At 45.0% G+C, this 25,248-nt stretch overlaps 1 protein-coding gene across 2 annotated transcripts in view; it reads right to left on the reverse strand.

The window, feature by feature from the left end:
* The window catches only part of LOC109904279 (ELM2 and SANT domain-containing protein 1), a 42,504-nt gene that overhangs the window by 3,537 nt on the left and 13,719 nt on the right, over positions 1-25,248 (reverse strand). For both annotated transcript variants that reach the window (XM_020501520.2, XM_031787864.1), the window contains exons 3-12: positions 22,521-22,841; positions 18,114-18,501; positions 17,122-17,188; positions 15,215-15,357; positions 14,877-14,980; positions 7,669-7,744; positions 6,675-6,763; positions 4,030-4,173; positions 2,565-2,690; positions 1,644-1,837 (exon numbers count right to left, since the gene is read on the reverse strand). In XM_020501520.2, coding sequence (XP_020357109.2) covers positions 1,644-1,837; positions 2,565-2,690; positions 4,030-4,173; positions 6,675-6,763; positions 7,669-7,744; positions 14,877-14,980; positions 15,215-15,357; positions 17,122-17,188; positions 18,114-18,501; positions 22,521-22,841 — 1,652 coding nt within the window. The remainder of the gene's footprint in view (positions 1-1,643; positions 1,838-2,564; positions 2,691-4,029; positions 4,174-6,674; positions 6,764-7,668; positions 7,745-14,876; positions 14,981-15,214; positions 15,358-17,121; positions 17,189-18,113; positions 18,502-22,520; positions 22,842-25,248) is intronic.

The raw sequence follows: 25,248 nt of genomic DNA on the forward strand, positions 1-25,248 counted from the left end.
AAATCAATCAATCAATTGGAATAGCTTTATCCAAATCAATCAATTAATTGGAATAGCTTTATCCAAATCAATCAATTAATTGGAATAGCGTTATCCAAATCAATCAATTAATTGGAATAGCGTTATCCAAATCAATCAATTAATTGGAATAGCTTTATCCAAATCAATCAATCAATTGGAATAGCTTTATCCAAATCAATCAATCAATTGGAATAGCTTTATCCAAATCAATCAATCAATTGGAATAGCTTTATCCAAATCAATCAATCAATTGGAATAGCTTTATCCAAATCAATCAATCAATTGGAATAGCTTTATCCAAATCAATCAATCAATTGGAATAGCTTTATCCAAATCAATCAATTAATTGGAATAGCTTTATCCAAATCAATCAATTAATTGGAATAGCTTTATCCAAATCAATCAATTCATTGGAATAGCTTTATCCAAATCAATCAATTAATTGGAATAGCTTTATCCAAATCAATCAATTAATTGGAATAGCTTTATCCAAATCAATCAATTCATTGGAATAGCTTTATCCAAATCAATCAATTAATTGGAATAGCTTTATCCAAATCAATCAATTAATTGGAATAGCTTTATCCAAATCAATCAATTCATTGTTGTTTCTTTGTTGTTTCTTTTATATGCAAGTACCTTTAACCAGAAACCAACTGAGCTTCCAAATACCTTTAACCAGAAACCAACTGAGCCTCCAAATACCTTTAACCAGAAACCAACTGAGCTTCCATGTACCTTTAACCAGAAACCAACTGAGCTTCCAAATACAGTACCTTTAACCAGAAACCAACTGAGCTTCCAAATACAGTACCTTTAACCAGAAACCAACTGAGCTTCCATGTACCTTTAACCAGAAACCAACTGAGCTTCCAAATACAGTACCTTTAACCAGAAACCAACTGAGCTTCCAAATACAGTACCTTTAACCAGAAACCAACTGAGCTTCCATGTACCTTTAACCAGAAACCAACTGAGCTTCCAAATACAGTACCTTTAACCAGAAACCAACTGAGCTTCCAAATACCTTTAACCAGAAACCAACTGAGCTTCCAAATACAGTACCTTTAACCAGAAACCAACTGAGCTTCCAAATACAGTACTTATAACCAGAAACCAACTGAGCTTCCAAATACAGTACCTTTAACCAGAAACCAACTGAGCTTCCAAATACAGTACCTTTAACCAGAAACCAACTGAGCTTCCAAATACAGTACCTTTAACCAGAAACCAACTGAGCTTCCAAATACAGCACCTTTAACCAGAAACCAACAGAGCTTCCAAATACAGTACCTTTAACCAGAAACCAACTGAGCTTCCAAATACAGTACCTTTAACCAGAAAGCAACTGAGCTTCCATGTACCTTTAACCAGAAATGAACTGAGCCTCCAAATACCTTTAACCAGAAACCAACTGAGCTTCCAAATACAGTACCTTTAATCAGAAACCAACTGAGCTTCCAAATACAGTACCTTTAACCAGAAACCAACTGAGCTTCCATGTACCTTTAGCCATAGAACCACATAGAGAGTTGGGCCATCTTTGACAGTTGATGGCACCATGTTGCTCTGCCTATAGCCATCTAAGACCTTCTATTCTAAGACATGTCTCAGACACTTACCTGCCACACTTCTTGCAGGGGAACTCTCCCTCTGGTCCGGCGGGGCCCTTGGTCCCTGATATGGTCCCGGTCTTGGGAGGCGGCCGTGGTTTCGAGGGGGCGCTGGGAGAGGGCTGAGGGGGGTGACTGACCCGGGAAGACATCTGGTCTCTCCTCACATCCTCCTGTGTCTTCAGCACCAGGACTGCTCCAGCCTGCACACACATTTACATACTTAATTTGCAACATTATTTAAGCATTCAAAAGATCATAGATCAGGCATGCATACAAAAAACACCTTCTCCTCCACATTGCCAAGCTGCGCATGACAGCTGATCACTGTCAGAGTAGATCTTGTCAACTGCTTTGCACACACACACCTCTGGTCAGCACACACACTCACACACCTCCCAGCTAGAGCCAAACTAACCTGAACATTGCGTACCTGGTTAGTACAAAATACACTCAATATAATCAATATAAGGCTTGTTTTTGACACATTTTTACATCAGACCATACAAAACATAACAAAGCTCAAGAGGCCACCTTTTAAAACCATAGCTTTCTGCCAGGTCACCCAACTAACTGCAGAAAATGGGGAATGGAGTCAGTTTTATGAGTCATCGTTTGCTGACAGAGTGAAATTACGCAACATGGGGAGAGAGGAAGCCAGCCAAGTCAGCTGTTCAGTGTTTAGCCACTAGAGAGCAACACACTTAACAACGCTGCAGCTTGGTTTCCCTATCCACTATCCTACTGTGAACTCAGGTAAGGCAAGTTCAAAAGTGCAAATGTTGTTTACTGCATGGGGGCATCAGTGTTGATTACACAAGAATAAACATAACACATACAGCCATGAAAATGCTCATTCATCTTCTAGTCAGCGTCTCCTCCGTTCCAACACACAGACACACACACTGTCCCCCTGAGTCTCCCACTCACGTTCTCTGTGGCCTGTAACGTCTGTGTCACCCTGCTTGGACTGGAGCCCCGGTGCTTCCTGTCAACTGACCCCTCCCAATTCCTGTTGTCTTCCTCTTCCTTCTGAAATTCTAATCTCTGAGAGCTCTGAGAGAGAGAGAGAGAGAGAGAGAGAGAGAGAAGGAGAAAGATAAGCAATGTTCCCTCGGGACTGCCGTGCAGAAGAAATATCAGACCGCACAGAGAAGCACGATATTGAACTTTACTGAACTTTCTAGAGTTTTCCCCGTCAGTTAACACTATAAATGTTTCCCTTTACTGTTGCAATTGTGATAGAATCAACACAATATTAGCCACTTTCAATGGAACATACCGAAACAAAACAAACCATGCAAAAGATTTTGTTGTAGGCAGAATGCATCGGAGTCGGATTCTATTGACAGGCACAAGTCAGGCCTGTACTCTACACAGACCGGTGTGCCATAACCAATCAGAGCTGCAGTAGGCCTATATGCAAATAGACCATTGCCATATATGGATCTGTGCCATTCACTTTGATCTGGACTGTGTTTACAGCATGAGCGGTCATCAGTAGATGTGCTTGTTTTGAGATCAAAGAGAGAGCTACATGTAGCAACATGTGCACATTTGTTCATCTGTTCATATCCTTTGCTAGTTAGTGAATTATTAGCCCGGTTATAGATCATTTGTAGTCAGCAATGGGGGAGTGATTGCTTCCTGCAAGAGCACAAAATGTGTACATTTCTACCCATCTTAGAAAAGTGAGCCAGTTCAGTTATAGTTTTTTGTGTGTCTTAAAGGGGCAGTGTTGCATTCTTGAGACAGGCTTGAATAAGCTAAGTAGCCAATAGGCAGAGGGTAGTATAATAAGTCTGATTCTCTGTAATAATGGTGTGGGAATAATAATGCATTTTATTTTGTAAAGTGGTTTCTGGTATCAAACAACGCAACAACATTTTCAGTCACCTCCTTATCTGAAGGACAAGTGGATAAACAGGTTCATGTCAAGCCCTGCATGTTTCTTTCAAAAGTCATATGGAATGTAGGCCTACATTGACACCACACATTGGCTGCTAATGTAGGCTAAATGATAGAACAGCCATGTTTCCATGTTAAAATGTTATGGCATTCATTTTCTCCATTGTTTTTGATGGTAGGCCACATTGGTAGGCCAACATTATGATAAAATATCCACAGTAGCCCACATGGCCACGTTTAAAACGGGTACAGCCTCAGTGTTCACATTAAACACGCGCCGGAAGTTGTACAGAATTTTCAAGTTTGCACTCAGCAGACCTACATTTTTTGGGAGGGAACATTGAAGACAATAATTATTGTACAAAGATTGCTTATGTAGTGTTGTATCTGTTGGTAAAGGGATGGATTGTTTATAGAATCTGTAAATGCTTATGTAGTGCTTGTGAATGTGTTATAACATCCTTTTGTAGGTAGTCAATCAACTCACCTTGTGGTCCAGCTCCTCCTCAGTGTTCCTGCTCTCAGGTGGGTCCATGTCTCCGTAGATTAGAGCTCCGTTCCGACCCGTCTTCACCTGCCTCTTATAGCTGTAGTAGAACTCCACACACTGAGCCACCGTCTTAGTGCTTACCTGAACCACCAGACACACACACATCAACAGACACTTCATATCTACGCCTAGTACATGTTTTAGCATACTGTACTGTGTTTTCCTGCTTATAGAGTCTCAAAACTCTATTTGAGTGGTCCACCATGTGGCTTTTAAATCTCTATTTTGTATTGTCAACTAATGTATCTGTAACGTCTGCTTCCAACTCACACTCTCAAACACATAGATCCCCTGAATGCAGCTCACCCTCCAGATCCCAATCACCTGAATTCTGATCACCTGTTCACACACCTGTATGTCATTATCACACACTATTTAGTTCAGTTCTTTGCACTCCATCACTGTGAGGTATTGTTTGTTTTGTGACACGTCTTTCGGAGCTCTGTTTTTCCAGTGATTTACTCCTGCTGTGTATGATAGTTTTTGCCTGGCTTACTAGCAAATCCTTTTGCCTATTCCCTGCCTGTACTTCAGCCTATTGGGTTTCCTGTTATCAACCTTTTTCCTGATCTCCCAGACGGCGATACTAGCCTTTTCCCTGCCTTTTCCCTGCCTTCTACTCAGGCCCAGAAGATAGGATATGCATATAATTGGTAGATTTAGATAGAAAACAGTCTAAAGTTTCCAAAACTGCTAAAAATAGTGTCTGTGAGTATAACAGAACTGATTTGGCAGGTGAACACCTGAGAAAAATCCATTTAGGAAGTAGTAGTTTGTTGTAGTTTTCTATTCAATGCCATTACAGTATCCATTGACTTAGGACTCAAATGTCAACAGTCTTTAGAAATTGTTTCAGGCTTGTATTCTGAAAAACGAGGGTGTAATGGCAGTCTGAATGAGTGGACCCTGCCGTGTCACAGAGATTTTTCATGCACGCGACCGAGAGAGTGTTTCTTGTTTACCTTTTATATTGACAACGTTATTGTCCGGTTGAAATATTATCGATTATTTAGGCTAAAAACAACCTGAGGATTGAATATAAACATCGTTTGACATGTTTCTATGAACTTTACGGATACAATTAGGATTTTTTTTGCCTGCCTGTTGTGACTGCATTTGAGCCTGTGGATTACTGAAGAAAATGCGCAAACAAAACGGAGATTTTTGGATATAAAGAGAGACTTTAACGAACAAAAGGAACATTTATTAAATAAATGAATGCCTTCTGAGTGCAACCATATGAAGATCATCAAAGGTAAGTGATTAATTTTATCTCTATTTCTGACTTGTGTAACTCTTCTACTTGGCTGGTTACTGTTTGTAATGATTTGTCTGCTGGGCGATGTTCTCGTAAGGTATGCTTTCGCCGTAAAGCAAATCTGACACCGTGGTTGGATTCACAAGAAGTTCATCTTTAAACCTATGTAAAATAGTTGTATATTTTCTGAATTTTTATAATGAGTATTTCTGTATTTGAATTTGGCGCTCTGCAATCTCACTGGATGTTGGCCAGGTGGGATGCTAGCGTCCCACATACCCTAGAGAGGATTTATTAAGTAACCTTTCATCATATTACAGTAATCACGTAGGAATTCTGAATGGGAAAATATTTATCAAAACCCTCAGTTGACTTGTGTATTCTCATTGTCACTCTTGCAGCCCATACCATCACACCTCCTCCTCCATGCTTCACGGTGGGAACCACACATGCGGAGATCATCCGTTCACATACTCTGCGTCTCACAAAGACACGATGGTTGGAACCAAAAAGGACAGATTTCCACTGGTTTAATGTCCATTTCTTGTGTTTCTTGGTTCAAGCAAGTCTCTTCTTCTTATTGGTGTCCTTTAGTAGTGGTTTCTTTGCAGCAATTCGATCATGAAGGCCTGATTCATGCAGTCTCCTCTGAACAGTTGATGTTGAGATGTGTCTGTTACTTGAACTCTGTGAAGCATTTATTTGGGCTGCAATTTCTGAGGCTGGTAACTCTAACGAACGTATCCTCTGCAGCAGAGGTAACTCTGGATCTTGCCATAATATGGACTTGGTCTTTTACCAAATAGGGCTGTCTTCTGTATACCAACCCTACCTTGTCACAACACAACTGATTGGCTCAAACAAATTCAATTAACTTTCAACAAGGCACACCTGTTAATTGAAATGCATTCCAGGTGACTACCTCATGAAGATGGTTGAGAGAATGCCAAAAGTGTGCAAAGCTGTCATCAAGGCAAACGGTAGCAACTTTGAAGAATCTCAAATATAAAATATTGTAATGAAATAGCAGGGAGCAGGTCTCGAACCCTCGACCTTCGAGCCCGAGGTCCGGCGCGCTATCGACTGTGCCGTAAAAGCATGCTCATGTGGAGTCGATTTCCGGGCTTATAAACCCAGGGTCGTTACAATATATTTAGATTTTTTTAACACTTTTTGGTTACTACATGATTCTATATCTGTTATTTCATCGTTGTAAATGTCTTCACTATTATTCTACAGTGTAGAAAATATAAAAACTAAAAACACTAGAATGAGTAGGTGTGTACAAACGTTTGACTGGTACTGTACATGGACTGGTACATACCAGTTTCTGGACCATGAAGAAGTCTTTCTTATAGGCAGCGATCCCTTTGTTAAAGCAACTTCTCTCTACTGGGGTCCAGCTGTCTGACCCTGAGAGAGAGCGAGAATGAGAGAAAACGAGAGAGAAAGAAAGAGAGAAAGAAAGAGAATAAACAGACAAAAGAGTGGTGGGGAATTAGACGGACAGACATTGACTGGTGACTGTGACTGTCTGCTTCTGTATGCACAGGGTGGACACACACACACTGGTTGGACAAACAATGGTTCTCTGTCCTCTGCTTGGGATTAACCAAACGCCACAAACCCAATACCCCCCTCCACCCTCTCCTCTCCCACTCTACCTCTCACTCCGCTCCCATCACCCCCAGCGACACTCTCAATCCTCCACAGTTTCCCTTCCACAGCCAATCCCCCCCTCTCTCCACGGACCCACACCCCTCCACCCACTCCATCAGCTGCCATTGTTAAAGGCTGAGGGGGGCTCTGGAGCTCATCCCTGTTACTAGAGGGGAGGAGAAAAGGACTCATACAAGTATTCAGACAGCACAGGCATGCCTGCAGGAATGCACTTTGACATAACCCAGTGAAGTTTGATTATTCTAATTTCGTAAAAGTACCCACAGAGATTTCTGCACCGAGGCTTGTCTGCAGGAAGAGTAGACAACCCACAGAGAGTTCTGCACCGAGGCTTGTCTGCAGGAAGAGTAGACTACCCACAGAGTGACTTAGAAACAAAGTAAGATCCAGAGGAGAGAGCGGCGCAGTAACCATAGACATAATACTGTACAGATATAAAGTCTTATATGTAGGGTTGTAGAACTTCTGTAACTTTTCAAAAAAGTCCCAGGTTTTCCTGAAATCATAGTTAGAGGTTTAGGGATTTTCTGCTTTTCCCTCCTGATTCCTGGAATTTTACAACCAGGATTTCTGGAAAACCTGGGACTTTCAGAAAAGTGATCAGTATTTTGCAACCCTAGTTCTCTGTCTTGACCAACCGGAGTAGTGGTAGTATCCTAGACGGTGGTTCTTTGGGAAGATGGGGTTTTTCAATAGCAGGAGGGCCAACGCTTCCTGAAAACCAAAAACAACAAATCAAATTAACTCTGAAGAGTAATACATGACAAATGTCCTGTTTGTTTCTTTTTTACAACAGCTTATGGGTCTCCGAGCAATACTTCAAATCCAGGTTTACTTGGCTGGAGCACACACAGGACACTGAGTTCTATTGGATATTGAGAGGCTGATCTTGTCCCTAATAATGAGGGGATGAACTGGGAGATATACTGTAAGAGAGCAACATGCCTCCTGCTGCTGAGACAGAGAGGGAGAGAGCACTTCACACACTGACAGCCACTCTCTGTCTCCTTGACAACAACATGGCCAAATGATGCAAGCTGAAGCCACTAGTATAGGCCATCTTCCTCTATCTTTCTCTTTATCTCACCCCCTCTAGCTCACTGTCTCTCTCTCTATATCTCTCTCATTGAACACATTGCTGTATTTCTGCCCAAGGCCCCATACATGTCCTTTACTCCAGTGTGTCAGCATGTGTGTGTCTACTGTATCAGTGTAAGTGTTTTCTACATTGGGAAGATGGAGCACTGAGCATATCTGATAACAAAACAACACATAGATTCAAGGAGAAGATGGCTACTAGCAGGAATAGTGAACTCACTTGCCACTGTGCTGCACCACATCTGTTACATGTTATATACACAGTAGTTAACTTTGCTGAGTGACAAAACTAACAATTCCTCCACCCCTAATACCTTTACCATACCATACACCCTAATACCCTTTACCATACCATACACCCTAATACCTTTACCATACCATACACCCTAATACCTTTACCATACCATACACCCTAATACCCTTTACCATATCATACACCCTAATACCTTTACCATACACCCTAATACCCTTTACCATATCATACACCCCAATACCCTTTACCATATCATACACCCTAATACCTTTACCATATTGTCATGACGTTGCCCTCTTTGGGTACAGCAAGCCCCATCCCCCTCTCTCTGCCTCCTACACACAGGCTGCTGTGGTCAGAGAGAGGTCGTAAATTCCAGGAGGAGATGATCTCCTCATGGCCACAGTATAGAGACAGAGTGAATTTTCATAGAGAACAAAGGAATTTCTTCCACCTCACAGAACTTGAGGTCCGAACAACGTTTACGTTCCGGAGAAGGTATAAAAGATCGGTTAAGAATCCAGCTACGAACTGGTCCGTTTGTTACAATTTGGTGAGGCTCATGGGAGACGGTGCCACATTACCATAATTATGTTTATATTAATAGCCTCAGATATGAGGTTTACATCTAATTGTTGTATAAGATGAATGAGTGAGGATGATACTGTTTGTACAATTGTGTAATGTGATTTTGGACAGTTTAATGAAGGAAACTCCAACTCCCTTTGGAGTTAAACTAAATCAGAGGACCGCCCATGAGCCCAGTTAGGGTCGGGCATCCTGGCACAGGCCATTTTCTGCAACTCCCGAATAAAACCCCAACTTTGAGAAGTTCTCAACAGACCATGTTTTCTCTCAATCACGAGAGGACAAAGGTTGCAGCCCAGCTTACCTCGATAACAAGAGGGCCAAGGTTTGAGACCAAATGGCTGAATCTTTTAACCATCCCACGTGGTTAAACTCTTAGACTATCGATACCGACAGAATAAGAACAAGTCATTGATATTAATTACTAGTCTGCAGCTAGGAATCAGACCCCGACCACACTGAGCGTAAATATATATATTGATTGCAATTGTTCCCGAATGAGTGAGCGTTTAGCATTTCAATTGTTATAATTATCAACTGTGTGTTGTCTTATCTCAGTCGATCCCCACTTCCCTTTTGTACACCAAGCCGCCATGCCAGTTTAGCCCACTAGGGAAACTCGTTATAATTTCCTTGTAACTATCAACTGTTTGTTTATGCATTTCTGGGAATTACTTAGTTAGTAAATAAATGATATAAGACAATTGATGTATGGATGACTCATAGTGAAGACTGGGTTCGTGCAGATAACCAACCATTTTTGACGTTTGGAATGAGACTAACGTGAGGTAAAGTAAATAATTAATTAATTCGAAGACAAATTGATCAGATATAAAATATCTGAAAAATTATAACTTTGTAATCTGAATATTTTCCTTGGTGCCCCGACTTCCTAGTTAATTACAGTTACATGATTAATCAGTTTAATCGCGTAATACTAATTACAGAGAATCTTTGATAAAAACTAAGTCTTCATTTAATGATAAAGACACGACAATACCATACACCATAATACCCTTACCATACACCCTAATACCTTTACCATACACTGTAAAACCCTTACCATACACCATAATACCTTACCATACCATACACCGTAATACCTTTACCATACCATACACCCTAATACCTTTACCATATCATACACCCTTACCAAAACATACACCCTAATACCCTTACCAAACCATACACACTAATACCCTTACGATACCATGCACCCCAATACCATATCATACACCCTAATACCATATCATACACCCTAATACCTTTACCATACCATACACCCTTACCAAACCATACACCTTAATACCCCTACCAAACCATACACCCTAATATCCTTACGATACCATGCACCCCAATACCATATCATACACCCTAATACCATATCATACACCCTAATACCATATCATACACCCTAATACCTTTACCATACACCCTTACCAAACCATACACCTTAATACCCCTACCAAACCATACACCCTGATACCCTTACGATACGATGCACCCTAATACTATATCATACACCCTAATACCTTTACCATACCATACACCCTTACCAAACCATACACCTTAATACCCCTACCAAACCATACACCCTAATACCCTTACGATACCATGCACCCTAATACCCTTACCAAACCATACACCCCAATAGCCTTACGATACCATGCACCCTAATACCATATCATACACCCTAATACCTTTAGCATACCATACACCCTTACCAAACCATACACCTTAATACCCCTACCAAACCATACACCCTAATACCCTTACGATACCATGCACCCTAATACCCTTACCAAACCATACACCCCAATAGCCTTACGATGCCATGCACCCTAATACCTTATAATACACCCTAATACCCTTACCAAACCATACACCCTAATACCCTTACCATAGCATACACCCTAATACTCTTACCATAGCATACACCCTAATACTCTTACCAAACCATACACCCTAATACCCTTACCATACCATACACCCTAATACTCTTACCAAACCATACACCCTAATACCTCACCATACTATTATATTTATTTTTATTTCACCTTTATTTAACCAGGTAGGTTTATTTGTAGGTGTATTTGAACAATTAGAGACAGAATAACAACAACAAAATCCAGAAAAACACATGTCAAAAATGTTATAAATTGATTTGCATTTTAATGAGGGAAATAAGTATTTGAGCCCCTCTGCAAAACATTACTTAGTACTTGGTGGCAAAACCCTTGTTGGCAATCAGAGGTCAGATGTTTCTTGTAGTTGGCCACCAGGTTTGCACACATCTCAGGAGGGATTTTCAGTCCCACTCCTCTTTGCAGATCTTCTCCAAGTCATTAAGGTTTCGAGGCTGACGTTTGGCAACTCGAACCTTCAGCTCCCTCCACAGATTTTCTATGGGATTTGAGTTGATGCCAAAGAGCTCAATTTTGGTCTCATCTGACCACAACACTTTCACCCAGTTGTCCTCTGATTCATTCAGATGTTCATTGGCAAACTTCAGACTGGCCTGTATATGTGCTTTCTTGAGCAGGGGGAACTTGCAGGCGCTGCAGGATTACAGTCCTTCACGGCCTAGTGTGTTACCAATTGTTTTCTTGGTGACTATGGTCCCAGCTGCCTTGAGATCATTGACAAGATCCTCCCATGGAGTTCTGGGCTGATTCCTCACCGTTCTCATGATCATTTCAACTCCACGAGGTGAGATCTTGCATGGAGCCCCAGGCCGAGGGAGATTGCCAGTTCTTTTGTGTTTCTTCCATTTGCAATAATCGCACCAACTGTTGTCACCTTCTCACCAAGCTGCTTGGCGATGGTCTTGTAGCCCATTCCAGCCTTGTGTAGGTACAATCTTGTCCCTGACATCCTTGGAGAGCTCTTTGGTCTTGGCCATGGTGGAGAGTTTGGAATCTGATTGATTGATTGCTTCTGTGGACAGGTATCTTTTATACAGGTAACAAACTGAGATTAGGAGCTCTCCCTTTAAGAGTGTGCTCCTAATCTCAGCTCGTTACCTGTATAAAAGACACCTGGGAGCCAGAAATCTTTCTGATTGAGAGGGGGTCAAATACTTATATCCCTCACTGTCTCTCACTGTTCAAATAAACCTACCATTAAAAAATAGACTGGTCATTTCTTTGTCAGTGGGCAAACGGGATCAAATACTTTTTTCCCTCACTATAAATAATTTCAAATTCCTTATTAATCATTATAAATTCCTATTAAGCAAACCAGATGGCACCATTTTCTTGTTTTTGGAATTTACGGATAGCCAGGGGCACACTCTAACATTCAGACATTATTTACCAACTAAGCCTGTGTGTTTAGTGAGGCCACCAGATCAGAGGCAGTAGGGACGACCAGGGATGTTCTGTTGAAACGTGCGTGAATTGGACCATTTTCCTGTCCTGCTAGGCATTCTTAATGTAACGAGTACTTTTGGGTGTCAAGGTAAATGTATGGAGTAAAAAGATAAATATTTTCTTCAAGAATGTAGTGAACTAAAAGTAGTCAAAAATCTAAATAGTAAAGTACTGTCACGTTCTGACCTTAGTTCTTTTGTTATGTCTTTGTTTTAGTATGGTCAGGGTGTGAGTTGGGTGGGTTGTCTATGTTTTAGTATGGTCAGGGTGTGAGTTGGGTGGGTTGTCTATGTTTTAGTATGGTCAGGGTGTGAGTTGGGTGGGTTGTCTATGTTTTAGTATGGTCAGGGTGTGAGTTGGGTGGGTTGTCTATGTTTTAGTATGGTCAGGGTGTGAGTTGGGTGGGTTGTCTATATTTTAGTATGGTCAGGGTGTGAGTTGGGTGGGTTGTCTTTGTTTTAGTATGGTCAGGGTGTGAATTGGGTGGGTTGTCTATGTTTTAGTATGGTCAGGGTGTGAGTTGGGTGGGTTGTCTATGTTTTAGTATGGTCAGGGTGTGAGTTGGGTGGGTTGTCTATGTTTTAGTATGGTCAGGGTGTGAGTTGGGTGGGTTGTCTATGTTTTAGTATGGTCAGGGTGTGAGTTGGGTGGGTTGTCTATGTTTTAGTATGGTCAGGGTGTGAGTTGGGTGGGTTGTCTATGTTTTAGTATGGTCAGGGTGTGAGTTGGGTGGGTTGTCTTTGTTTTAGTATGGTCAGGGTGTGAGTTGGGTGGGTTGTCTATGTTTTAGTATGGTCAGGGTGTGAGTTGGGTGGGTTGTCTATGTTTTAGTATGGTCAGGGTGTGAGTTAGGTGGGTTGTCTATGTTTTAGTATGGTCAGGGTGTGAGTTGGGTGGGTTGTCTATGTTTTAGTATGGTCAGGGTGTGAGTTGGGTGGGTTGTCTATGTTTTAGTATGGTCAGGGTGTGAGTTGGGTGGGTTGTCTATGTTTTAGTATGGTCAGGGTGTGAGTTGGGTGGGTTGTCATTGTTTTAGTATGGTCAGGGCGTGACCCATACATACGGGTTTTTGTTATTTCACATTGTTATTTTGTATTTTTCTGTGTTCTATTAAAAGTAACACGTACCACGCTGAGCATTGGTCCTCCGACCCTTCCTACTACTCCTCCTCAGAGGAGGAAGAAGACCGTTACAAGTAACCCCAAAAATGACTTAAGTAGTACTTTAAATTATTTGTACTTATGTACTTTACACCACTGCATACACCCTAATAGCCTTACCATACCATACCATACACCCTAATAGCCTTACCATACCATACCATACACCCTAATACCCTTATCATACCATACCCTACACCCTAATACCCTTACTATACCATACACCCTAATACCCTTATCATACCATACCCTACACCCTAATACCCTTACCATATCATACACCCTAATACCCTTACTATACCATACACCCTAATACCCTTACTATACCATACACCCTAATACCCTTATCATACCATACACCCTAATACCCTTATCATACCATACCATACACCCTAATACCCTTATCATACCATACCATACACCCTAATACCCTTATCATACCATACCATACACCCTAATACCCTTACCATACCATACCATACACCCTGATACCCTTACCATAGCATACTATACAACCTAATACCCTTACCATAGCATACCATACACCCTAATACCTGTACCATAGCATACCATACACCCTAAAACCCTTACCATACCACACACCCTTATAGCATTACCATAGCATACACCCTAATATCCTTACCATAGCATACCATACACCCTAATACCCTTACAATAGCATACCATACACCCTTATAGCATTACCATAGCATACACCCTAATACCCTAACCATAGCATCCCATACACCCTAATACCCTTACAATAGCACACTATACACCCTAATACCCTTACAATAGCACACTATACACCCTAATACCTTTACCATACCATACACCCTAATAGCATTACCATATCATACACCCTAATACCCTTACCATACCATACACCCTTATAGCATGACCATAGCATACACCCGAATACCCTTACCATAGCATACACCCTAATACGCTTACCATAGCATACACCCTAATACCCTTACCATACCATACACCCTAATACCCTTACCATAGCATACACCATTTGTGTTTGCTGGTGGTAGAGAGTGCTGTGCTAAATGGCTCAAATTAAAACATAAAAAATTGAATGCATTGTGTATGCATTCGGTGGTGGTATAGCAAGAAATGCTGGTGTGGATATTGGAACACAGCCGGGGTCCAGTTAAATCCCACCCACCAAAGCCAAGATTGTACTCTGTTCAGTACACGCAAGATGGAAGAAAACCCTCACAAAGGTACAATCTGTCAACACCTAAACACTCTTTTTCATTTTCAGTTTCAAACCATTTTGCTACAATGTGTTCTAATGAATGCGTCCCAGCTCTCACCCCTCCCTGTCATCCCTCTTCAGTCATCATGACCCATCATGCATTGCTCACCATGATGTCACCCTTGCACTCGTACAGGCAGTGCAGAGCCAGCTCCTGATTGGTCCCTCCGCCATGCAGAGCGCTTGAGCACGCCAGGTTCATGAGGTCATCCACTGAAGAGAGAGGGGGTGGGGGGAAGGGGGAGAGAGAGGGGGGAGGGAGAGAGAGAAAGAAAGAGAGGTTGTGATTGAGATACTGTAGCATGATCAGCAAATGTTTTCCACTGGGTTCTTCAAATCACTACTGAATGCTTGATTTTCTGACTAATTTCTATTGGATAATACCAACCTGGTTAATGACAGTATTATTGGTGGGACAGTTAGCTGATACTTTTGTTAGTGTATTACCTCTCTCCTGGTCTTCAGGTTTAGCCTCCAGGTTGTGGAGAGGAGCCCAGACCAGCTCAGCCTTGGGATGGTCTTGTTGGGCCGCTGAACGCTGCCTCAGCTCTGGTACCTCTGCCTGGTACCTCACACCGATGTTTATACGCCTGAGATGACAGAATGTATAGCCAGTGGTCAGTTGGAGAGACGGGAGACACTTTCAGAAATGCGCATGCTATGCAGTCTCTCTGTCCTGCTATAGCATAGCCTCCATTATTACAATTCTAGATCATATTGTTGTGATTGACAGGGAAGCTTTCATAACTTAGGTACATTTTTTATTTAAAGAAAAATCATGTGAATAAGTGTTCTTATCCAGACATGTAGTTAACTAGTGGAATGTTTACATATCTCATATTACTCATCTCATATGTATATACTGTATACTGTATCCATCACTATCTATTCTTTACTATCTATTGCATCTTAGCAACTCTGTCGCTGCTCATCCATATATTTTATACTTATATATTCTCATCCCATTCCTTTACTAGATTGTGTGTATTAGGTTTTGTTGTGAAATTAGATATTACCTGTTAGATACTGCTGCACTGTCGGATTTAGAAGCACAAACATTTCGCTGGACTCACAATAACATCTGCTAACCAGGTGTATGTGACCAATAACATTTGATTTGAATTGATTTGGTCGGCTGGTTTACAGAAATAAGCCACAGCTAATAATTTAAAAAACTGCTGCACTGAAGCAACCGGACGGTGATAAAGTGGTCGATCAGGTTACCCCCAGGATACCCCTCCAATGATGGCTAACGGCAGCTTTGAAAACAGCCTGGAACGCAGACACTATTCAGCCTTCTCCCTCCCTGTGTACTAATTGCACCTGGCTGCAGCCTGCTAGCTCAGTTCAGGTCTCCTCCCAGAATGAGCTAGCTGGAGTGTGTTCAGCAGGGCACAACGTTGTAGAACGTTCAGATAAAAATATATTAGGCCTCTGTGGTAAAACAAACAAGCATCTGTGGATGTAGAATAAAGAATCACTTCAGCTCTATTCATTTGATTTCTATCAGCAACGTTCACAAAGTTTGCCTCCTAAACTGACCCTGCTGTAAGCTGATCTGGCTCACGACTACATGGACTTTTCCAATAAGAAACAATCGTGTTTGTTTCCCCGCTGCAAAACATTTTGTTACATTGTACACTAATCAACAGGCCCCTGCTGTAAGCTGATCTAGCTCAGGGGTTTGAGGGGGGGGGGTGTTTAAGGAGGAAGAAGAGGAAGCAGAGGAGGCTGGTTGCTCTAGACTCAGCTGAAAGACCTGATTTATCACCACTGGAGGTTACCCCTGCCTGGCCCGCCCGGCCGGCCTGATTACTAGCCAGCTGCTACCAGTCAGAGAGAGGAAGAAAGGGAAGACAATCCACAATGCACCCTGTTTTTCTCTCACCAAGCAATCGCCACTCCCCCACCTCCCACACACACACACACACACACTCCTCTGTCTTTGTGAATAAAATCAGGACCGTGATACAGGCTAACTGGGTCAGATCCAAAGCACCCAATCTATCCTTTCATAGCTAACACAAAAACAGTCCTCCTCTACTGCAGCACATATCAATAGACTCAGCACCATCACTGAGAAAGACACACAGTGTACCATTTGACTAGTTGTTTGGCCTTGGATGAATATCTTCTCTGACTCTAACTTTGATTTAAAAGTACTTTGATTTAAGAGTACTTTGATTTAAAAGTACTTTAGCCTCTCATGCTCGAATCTTAAACTTGAGATCCATACACGTAACTGATAATGGGATGAAAGAAGTATGGAGGGTGTTGTGTGTTCGTGTGTGTGTGTGTGTGTGTGTGTGTCTGTGTGCGTGTGTGTGTGTGTGCGTGTGTGTGTGTGTACTCACGGTTCTATGCTGACTGGAGTGGCCTCACCGATCGTTGAGAGCAGAGGTGGGGTTATGTCAACGCTGTCTGAAAAACACAACACCAAAAAAATTGTCCGTTAAATGTACTATTCTTATCTCTTTTTACAACAGAAAATATTTAGTACAGCAGATTTTGAGGAAGTGAGCTTACTTCATGCGTATTACTCAAGAAATGTTTATATGAGGGAATAAAGTTATGGTCCAACTCACACAGCTACAGTTCATTCTGATGACAGCTTGTTCAAATCCTAATGGCCAGTTTCACGTTCCCAGATTAAGTTAAGCCCTGGACTAAAAAGCATGCTCAATAGATAATCTTAGCTTTATCTGGATCTGGGGAAACCAGTGCAAAGGCATCTGCAAACCCCAGTAGCACTCCGGTAGGCTATGTTTGAACTACAACCCCCAGAAGCACCCAGCTAGGTAGAGTATGTTTGGACTACAACCCCAGTAGGACACAGGTTGAGCAGGTTTGGACTAAAACCCCCAAAAGAAACAGGTTGAGCAGGTTTGGACTAAAACCCCCAAAAGAAACAGGTTAAGTAGGTTTGGACTACAACCCACAGAAGAAACAGGTTAAGTAGGTTTGGACTAAAACCCCCAAAAGAAACAGGTTAAGTAGGTTTGGACTACAACCCCCAAAAGAAACAGGTTAAGTAGGTTTGGACTACAACCCCCAGAAGAAACAGGTTAAGTAGGTTTGGACTACAACCCCCAGAAGAAACAGGTTAAGTAGGTTTGGACTACAACCCCCAGAAGAAACAGGTTAAGTAGGTTTGGACTACAACCCCCAGAAGAAACAGGTTAAGTAGGTTTGGACTACAACCCCCAGAAGAAACAGGTTAAGTAGGTTTGGACTACAACCCCCAGAAGAAACAGGTTAAGTATGTTTGGACTACAACCCCCAGAAGCACAGGGGGTTGAGTAGGTTTGGACTACAACCCCAGTAGGCCCCAGATAGTGGTACTCACTGGATCGCAGCAGGCTGCGTGTGGCTGATTTGGGCGTGATGGGTGGAGGCAGACCCTGGGTGGAGGCAGACCCTGGCTGGAGGCAGACCCTGGCTGGAGGCAGACCCTGGCTGGATGCAGCAGATGAGAGGAAGGTAGAAAAGTAGAGACCTGATCCCTCTCTCACCGGGCTGAGGATGGGCGGGGGGGTGTAGGGCGGCATGGTCAGGGGGTTGTCTATTAGCCGGACAGGGGAGCGGAGGTGGCTCTGGTAGGGAGTGATGCAGGAGTAGACAGGAGGGGCGATGAAGGTGCCAGGCTTGGGAGGCGGGATGAAGAGGGGTTCGGGCCGGGGACGGCGTTTGGGCTTCTTGCCGTCGTTGTCGTTCCCTGCCTCCATTCCACCGTTCTAAAGAAGGAGGTAGAACATCAGTACAAACACAGAAATACATGACTGCTACTGTCCACCCTGTTCTCCTGTCCACCCTGTTCTCCTGTTCACCCTGTTCTCCTGTCCACCCTGTTCTCCTGTCCACCCTGTTCTCCTGTTCACCCTGTTCTCCTGTCCACCCTGTTCTCCTGTTCACCCTGTTCTCCTGTTCACCCTGTTCTCCTGTTCACCCTGTTCTCCTGTTCACCCTGTCCACCCTGTTCTCCTGTCAACCATGTTCTCCTGTCCACCCTGTTCTCCTGTCCACCCTGTTCACCCTGTTCTCCTGTCCACCCTGTTCTCCTGTCAACCATGTTCTCCTGTCCACCCTGTTCTCCTGTTCACCCTGTTCTCCTGTCCACCCTGTCCACCCTGTTCTCCTGTCAACCCTGTTCTCCTGTCCACCCTGTTCTCCTGTCCACCATGTTCTCCTGTTCACCCTGTTCTCCTGTCCACCCTGTTCTCCTGTCCACCCTGTTCTCCTGTCTACCATGTTCTCCTGTCCACCCTGTTCTCCTGTCCACCATGTTCTCCTGTTCACCCTGTTCTCCTGTCCACCCTGTTCTCCTGTCCACCCTGTTCTCCTGTCTACCATGTTCTCCTGTCCACCCTGTTCTCCTGTCCACCCTGTCTCCCTGTCCACCATGTCTCCCTGTCCACCATGTCTCCCTGTCCACCATGTCTCCCTGTCCACCATGTCTCCCTGTCCACTATGTCTCCCTGTCCACCATGTCTCCCTGTCCACCATGTCTCCCTGTCCACTATGTCTCCCTGTCCACCATGTCTCCCTGTCCACTATGTCTCCCTGTCCACCATGTCTCCATGTCCACCCTGTCCACTATGTCTCCCTGTCCACTCTGTTTCCCTGTCCATTCTGTTTCCCTGTCCACCCTGTTCTCCTGTCCACCATGTCCACACTGTCCACCATGTCTCCATGTCTCCCTGTCCACCATGTCTCCCTGTCCACCATGTCTCCATGTCCACCATGTCTCCATGTCCACCCTGTCCACTATGTCTCCCTGTCCACCCTGTTTCCCTGTCCACCCTGTCCATTCTGTTTCCCTGTCCACCCTGTCCACCATGTCTCCCTGTCCACCCTGTTTCCCTGTCCATTCTGTTTCCCTGTCCACCATGTCTCCCTGTCCACCATGTCTCCCTGTCCACCCTGTCCATTCTGTTTCCCTGTCCACCCTGTCCACCATGTCTCCCTGTCCACCCTGTTTCCCTGTCCATTCTGTTTCCCTGTCCACCATGTCTCCCTGTCCACCATGTCTCCCTGTCCACCCTGTCCATTCTGTTTCCCTGTCCACCATGTCTCCCTGTCCACCATGTCTCCCTGTCCACCATGTCTCCATGTCCACCCTGTCCACCATGTCTCCCTGTCCACCATGTCTCCCTGTCCATCATGTCCACCCTGTCCACCATGTCTCCCTGTCCACCATGTCTCCATGTCCACCATGTCCACCCTGTCCACTATGTCTCCCTGTCCACCATGTCTCCCTGTCCACCATGTCTCCATGTCCACCATGTCTCCCTGTCCACTATGTCTCCCTGTCCACCATGTCTCCCTGTCCACCATGTCTCCCTGTCCACCATGTCTCCCTGTCCACTATGTCTCCCTGTCCACCATGTCTCCCTGTCCACTATGTCTCCCTGTCCACCATGTCTCCATGTCCACCCTGTCCACTATGTCTCCCTGTCCACTCTGTTTCCCTGTCCATTCTGTTTCCCTGTCCACCCTGTTCTCCTGTCCACCATGTCCACACTGTCCACCATGTCTCCCTGTCCACCATGTCTCCCTGTCCACCATGTCTCCCTGTCTCCATGTCCACCATGTCTCCATGTCCACCCTGTCCACTATGTCTCCCTGTCCACCCTGTTTCCCTGTCCACCCTGTCCATTCTGTTTCCCTGTCCACCCTGTCCACCATGTCTCCCTGTCCACCCTGTTTCCCTGTCCATTCTGTTTCCCTGTCCACCATGTCTCCCTGTCCACCATGTCTCCCTGTCCACCCTGTCCATTCTGTTTCCCTGTCCACCATGTCTCCCTGTCCACCATGTCTCCCTGTCCACCATGTCTCCATGTCCACCCTGTCCACCATGTCTCCCTGTCCACCATGTCTCCCTGTCCACCATGTCTCCCTGTCCATCATGTCCACCCTGTCCACCATGTCTCCCTGTCCACCATGTCTCCATGTCCACCATGTCTCCCTGTCCACCATGTCTCCCTGTCCACCATGTCTCCCTGTCCATCATGTCCACCCTGTCCACCATGTCTCCCTGTCCACCATGTCTCCATGTCCACCATGTCCACCCTGTCCACTATGTCTCCCTGTCCACCATGTCCACCATGTCTCCCTGTCCACCATGTCTCCATGTCCACCATGTCTCCCTGTCCACTATGTCTCCCTGTCCACCATGTCTCCATGTCCACCATGTCTCCCTGTCCACTATGTCTCCCTGTCCACCATGTCCACCATGTCTCCATGTCCACCATGTCTCCCTGTCCACTATGTCTCCCTGTCCACCATGTCTCCATGTCCACCATGTCTCCCTGTCCACCATGTCTCCCTGTCCACCCTGTCCACCATGTCTCCCTGTCCACCATGTCCACCATGTCTCCCTGTCCACCATGTCTCCCTGTCCACCATGTCTCCATGTCCACCATGTCTCCCTGTCCACCATGTCTCCATGTCCACCCTGTCCACTATGTCTCCCTGTCCACCATGTCTCCATGTCCACCCTGTTCACTATGTCTCCATGTCCACCATGTCCACCCTGTCCACTATGTCTCCATGTCCACCCTGTCCACCATGTCTTCCTGTCCACCATGTCTCCCTGCCCACCATGTCTTCCTGTCCACCATGTCTCCCTGCCCACCATGTCTCCCTGTCCACCATGTCTCCCTGCCCACCATGTCTCCTTGTCCACCATGTCCACCCTGTCCACTATGTCTCTCTGTCCACCCTGTTTCCCTGTCCACCAGGTCTCCCTGTCTACTCTGTCCCCCTGTCCACACCCCTATACACCAGTTAGTATGAAGCACTGTTTACAGCATGCAGTGACTTGTTCATCTGGTCAGACACTAGAGAGGATACATTCTACATCAGGGGTCTCCAGCAGGTCGATCGCAGCCCAGAGATGAGTGGCTCGCCAAACAATTCTCAAAGTACATGCAATTTTCACGTGTTCTATCGCAAACTGTCATAAACAAATCTCACAAGTAACAGACATTGCAAGCTCCCAGCTACTATCTAATCAAAGCAACATTGACATTATCCCACCCCTGGTTAGCCACTATTGGATTAAAAAGCCAAACCTAACACAATATCTGGCAATTCATTTCCAGCAATATTGCCCGTCTGTCTGTCTGGCACGTGTGTTTGTCTGTCACTGTGTGTAGCCAGTTGATGTGATACCCGTCTTGTGTGTTGACAGAAATACTTTACCCAAAACCTGCTCAATTAAATGTTAACTGTATATTAGGCTTACCTGGCAGAAGTATACTATGAGAAAGTATATCATTTGTATATATTATTTGCAAACTTTGCCACGAAATGAGCAGAAGCAGTACAGAACAATCACTAGACCGGCACATAAAAACGTCACTTTCCTCACCAGGGGAATTAAAGGAGAAATGTGGAAATGTGTTCATTTTCTATTTTGTACATTATCCCCATACACATAACATGTCCAGTACACCACCACCCTGGTTATTGTACAGTACAGTACAGTAGTAGGCTATACCTCCGTCTATAGTGTGGATAGCCACTGCTAATCTCCTTGACCTGATCTGGAGCAGCAGGGAGGGAAGGGGAGGGGCAGGGTTGGAATGAGGGCAGAGGGGAGAGAGAGACATGGGTGCTAGAGTATGGTGGCAGGATATGTAGGATTGTAATAGATTATATGGAAACAGAGATATGAACCAAGCCTCTACTTATGGTACTTGAGGAGACGTTAGTAAGGTGTGTGTGTGTGTGTGGGGGCACTAGCACCTACCTGTCCTGAGCTCTCTGACAGAGAGTTCCTGAGAGATCGCCTGCGGGTGACAATGACAGAGGGTTTGCCATCCATACTGGTCACGTCCTGGAGGGTGAAGGGTCTCTGTGGCCAGCCTGTCCCCAGGGTAGAGTGCTCCCCATCTGGGGAGGATGAGGACGAGGACGGGTCTGGCCTTCGTACGGGGACTGACACAGGGATGACCAGGGGCATCATGCTCTCATCACGGGGCCGCTTGGCACTGTGGCCCCCTGAATCCTTGTCCATGGTCCCTCGCCCTGGCGCTGGTCTCTGGGGGCTCCAGGGCCTGTGGTGCTGTGCCTGACGACGAGACAGACAGATACACACATCATCAAATACCTGACTGGAGAGGCTACCTGAACAGGCTTCCTTTACAGATCAAATGAGCAAACAAACAACTTACGACTTCATGTGTTGTCGTACTGAAGTGAACCTATATTATAATACGACCAGGAAGGAAAAACTAGCATTATGCTGTGAATTGACTTTCAATTCCCTAAACAAACATCATACAATTAAGTGAAGATGTAGAGTATTTCATCAGCTGAAGCCCATAGGAGTGAGTGTGGCAAGACACCTATAGGAGTGAGTGAGTGAGTGAGTGTGGCAGACACCTATAGGAGTCAGTGAGTGAGTGTGGCAGACACCTATAGGAGTCAGTGAGTGAATGTGGCAGACACCTATAGGAGTGAGTGAGTGAATGTGGCAGACACCTATAGGAGTGAGTGAGTGCAGCAGACACCTATAGGAGTGAGTGAGTGCAGCAGACACCTATAGGAGTGAGTGAGTGCAGCAGACACCTATAGGAGTGAGTGAGTGCAGCAGACACCTATAGGAGTGAGTGAGTGTTGCAGACACCTATAGGAGTGAGTGAGTGTCGCAGACACCTATAGGAGTGAGTGAGTGTCGCAGACACCTATAGGAGTGAGTGAGTGAATGTGGCAGACACCTATAGGAGTGAGTGAGGCAGACACCTATAGGAGTGAGTGAATGAGGCAGACACCTATAGGAGTGAGTGAATGAGGCAGACACCTATAGGAGTGAGTGAGTGAGGCAGACACCTATAGGAGTGAGTGAGTGCAGCAGACACCTATAGGAGTGAGTGAGTGCAGCAGACACCTATAGGAGTGAGTGAGGCAGACACCTATAGGAGTGAGTGAGTCCAGCAGACACCTATAGGAGTGAGTGAGTCCAGCAGACACCTATAGGAGTGAGTGAGTGCAGCAGACACCTATAGGAGTGAGTGAGTGTTGCAGACACCTATAGGAGTGAGTGAGTGAATGTGGCAGACACCTATAGGAGTGAGTGAGTGCAGCAGACACCTATAGGAGTGAGTGAGTGTTGCAGACACCTATAGGAGTGAGTGAGTGCAGCAGACACCTATAGGAGTGAGTGAGTGAGGCAGACACCTATAGGAGTGAGTGAGTGCAGCAGACACCTATAGGAGTGAGTGAGTGCAGCAGACACCTATAGGAGTGAGTGAGTGCAGCAGACACCTATAGGAGTGAGTGAGTGAGGCAGACACCTATAGGAGTGAGTGAGTGAGTGAGTGCACCAGACACCTATAGGAGTGAGTGAGTGCAGCAGACACCTATAGGAGTGAGTGAGTGCAGCAGACACCTATAGGAGTGAGTGAGTGAGGCAGACACCTATAGGAGTGAGTGAGTGCAGCAGACACCTATAGGAGTGAGTGAGTGCAGCAGACACCTATGTGAGTGAGTGAGTGAGGCAGACACCTATAGGAGTGAGTGAGTGCAGCAGACACCTATAGGAGTGAGTGAGTGTTGCAGACACCTATAGGAGTGAGTGAGTGAATGTGGCAGACACCTATAGGAGTGAGTGAGTGCAGCAGACACCTATAGGAGTGAGTGAGTGTTGCAGACACCTATAGGAGTGAGTGAGTGCAGCAGACACCTATAGGAGTGAGTGAGTGAGGCAGACACCTATAGGAGTGAGTGAGTGCAGCAGACACCTATAGGAGTGAGTGAGTGCAGCAGACACCTATAGGAGTGAGTGAGTGAGGCAGACACCTATAGGAGTGAGTGAGTGAGTGAGTGAGTGAGTGCACCAGACACCTATAGGAGTGAGTGAGTGCAGCAGACACCTATAGGAGTGAGTGAGTGAGGCAGACACCTATAGGAGTGAGTGAATGCAGCAGACACCTATAGGAGTGAGTGAGTGAGGCAGACACCTATAGGAGTGAGTGAGTGAGTGAGTGAGGCAGACACCTATAGGAGTGAGTGAGTGCAGTAGACACCTATAGGAGTGAGTGAGTGTTGCAGACACCTATAGGAGTGAGTGAGTGAGGCAGACACCTATAGGAGTGAGTGAGTGAGGCAGACACCTATAGGAGTGACTGAGTGAGTGCAGCAGACATCTATAGGAGTGAGTGAGGGCAGCAGACACCTATAGGAGTGAGTGAGTGAGGCAGACACCTATAGGAGTGAGTGAGTGTGGCAGACACCTATAGGAGTGAGTGAGTGTGGCAGACACCTATAGGAGTGAGTGAGTGCAGCAGACACCTATAGGAGTGAGTGAGTGAGTGAGTGCAGCAGAGACCTATAGGAGTGAGTGAGTGAATGTGGCAGACACCTATAGGAGTGAGTGAGTGAGGCAGACACCTATAGGAGTGAGTGAGTGTGGCAGACACCTATAGGAGTGAGTGAGTGCAGCAGACACCTATAGGAGTGAGTATGACCTGATGCTG

The sequence above is a fragment of the Oncorhynchus kisutch genome, linkage group LG14, assembly GCF_002021735.2.
Source record: "Oncorhynchus kisutch isolate 150728-3 linkage group LG14, Okis_V2, whole genome shotgun sequence".
In the NCBI taxonomy this organism is placed as follows: Eukaryota; Metazoa; Chordata; class Actinopteri; order Salmoniformes; family Salmonidae; genus Oncorhynchus; species Oncorhynchus kisutch.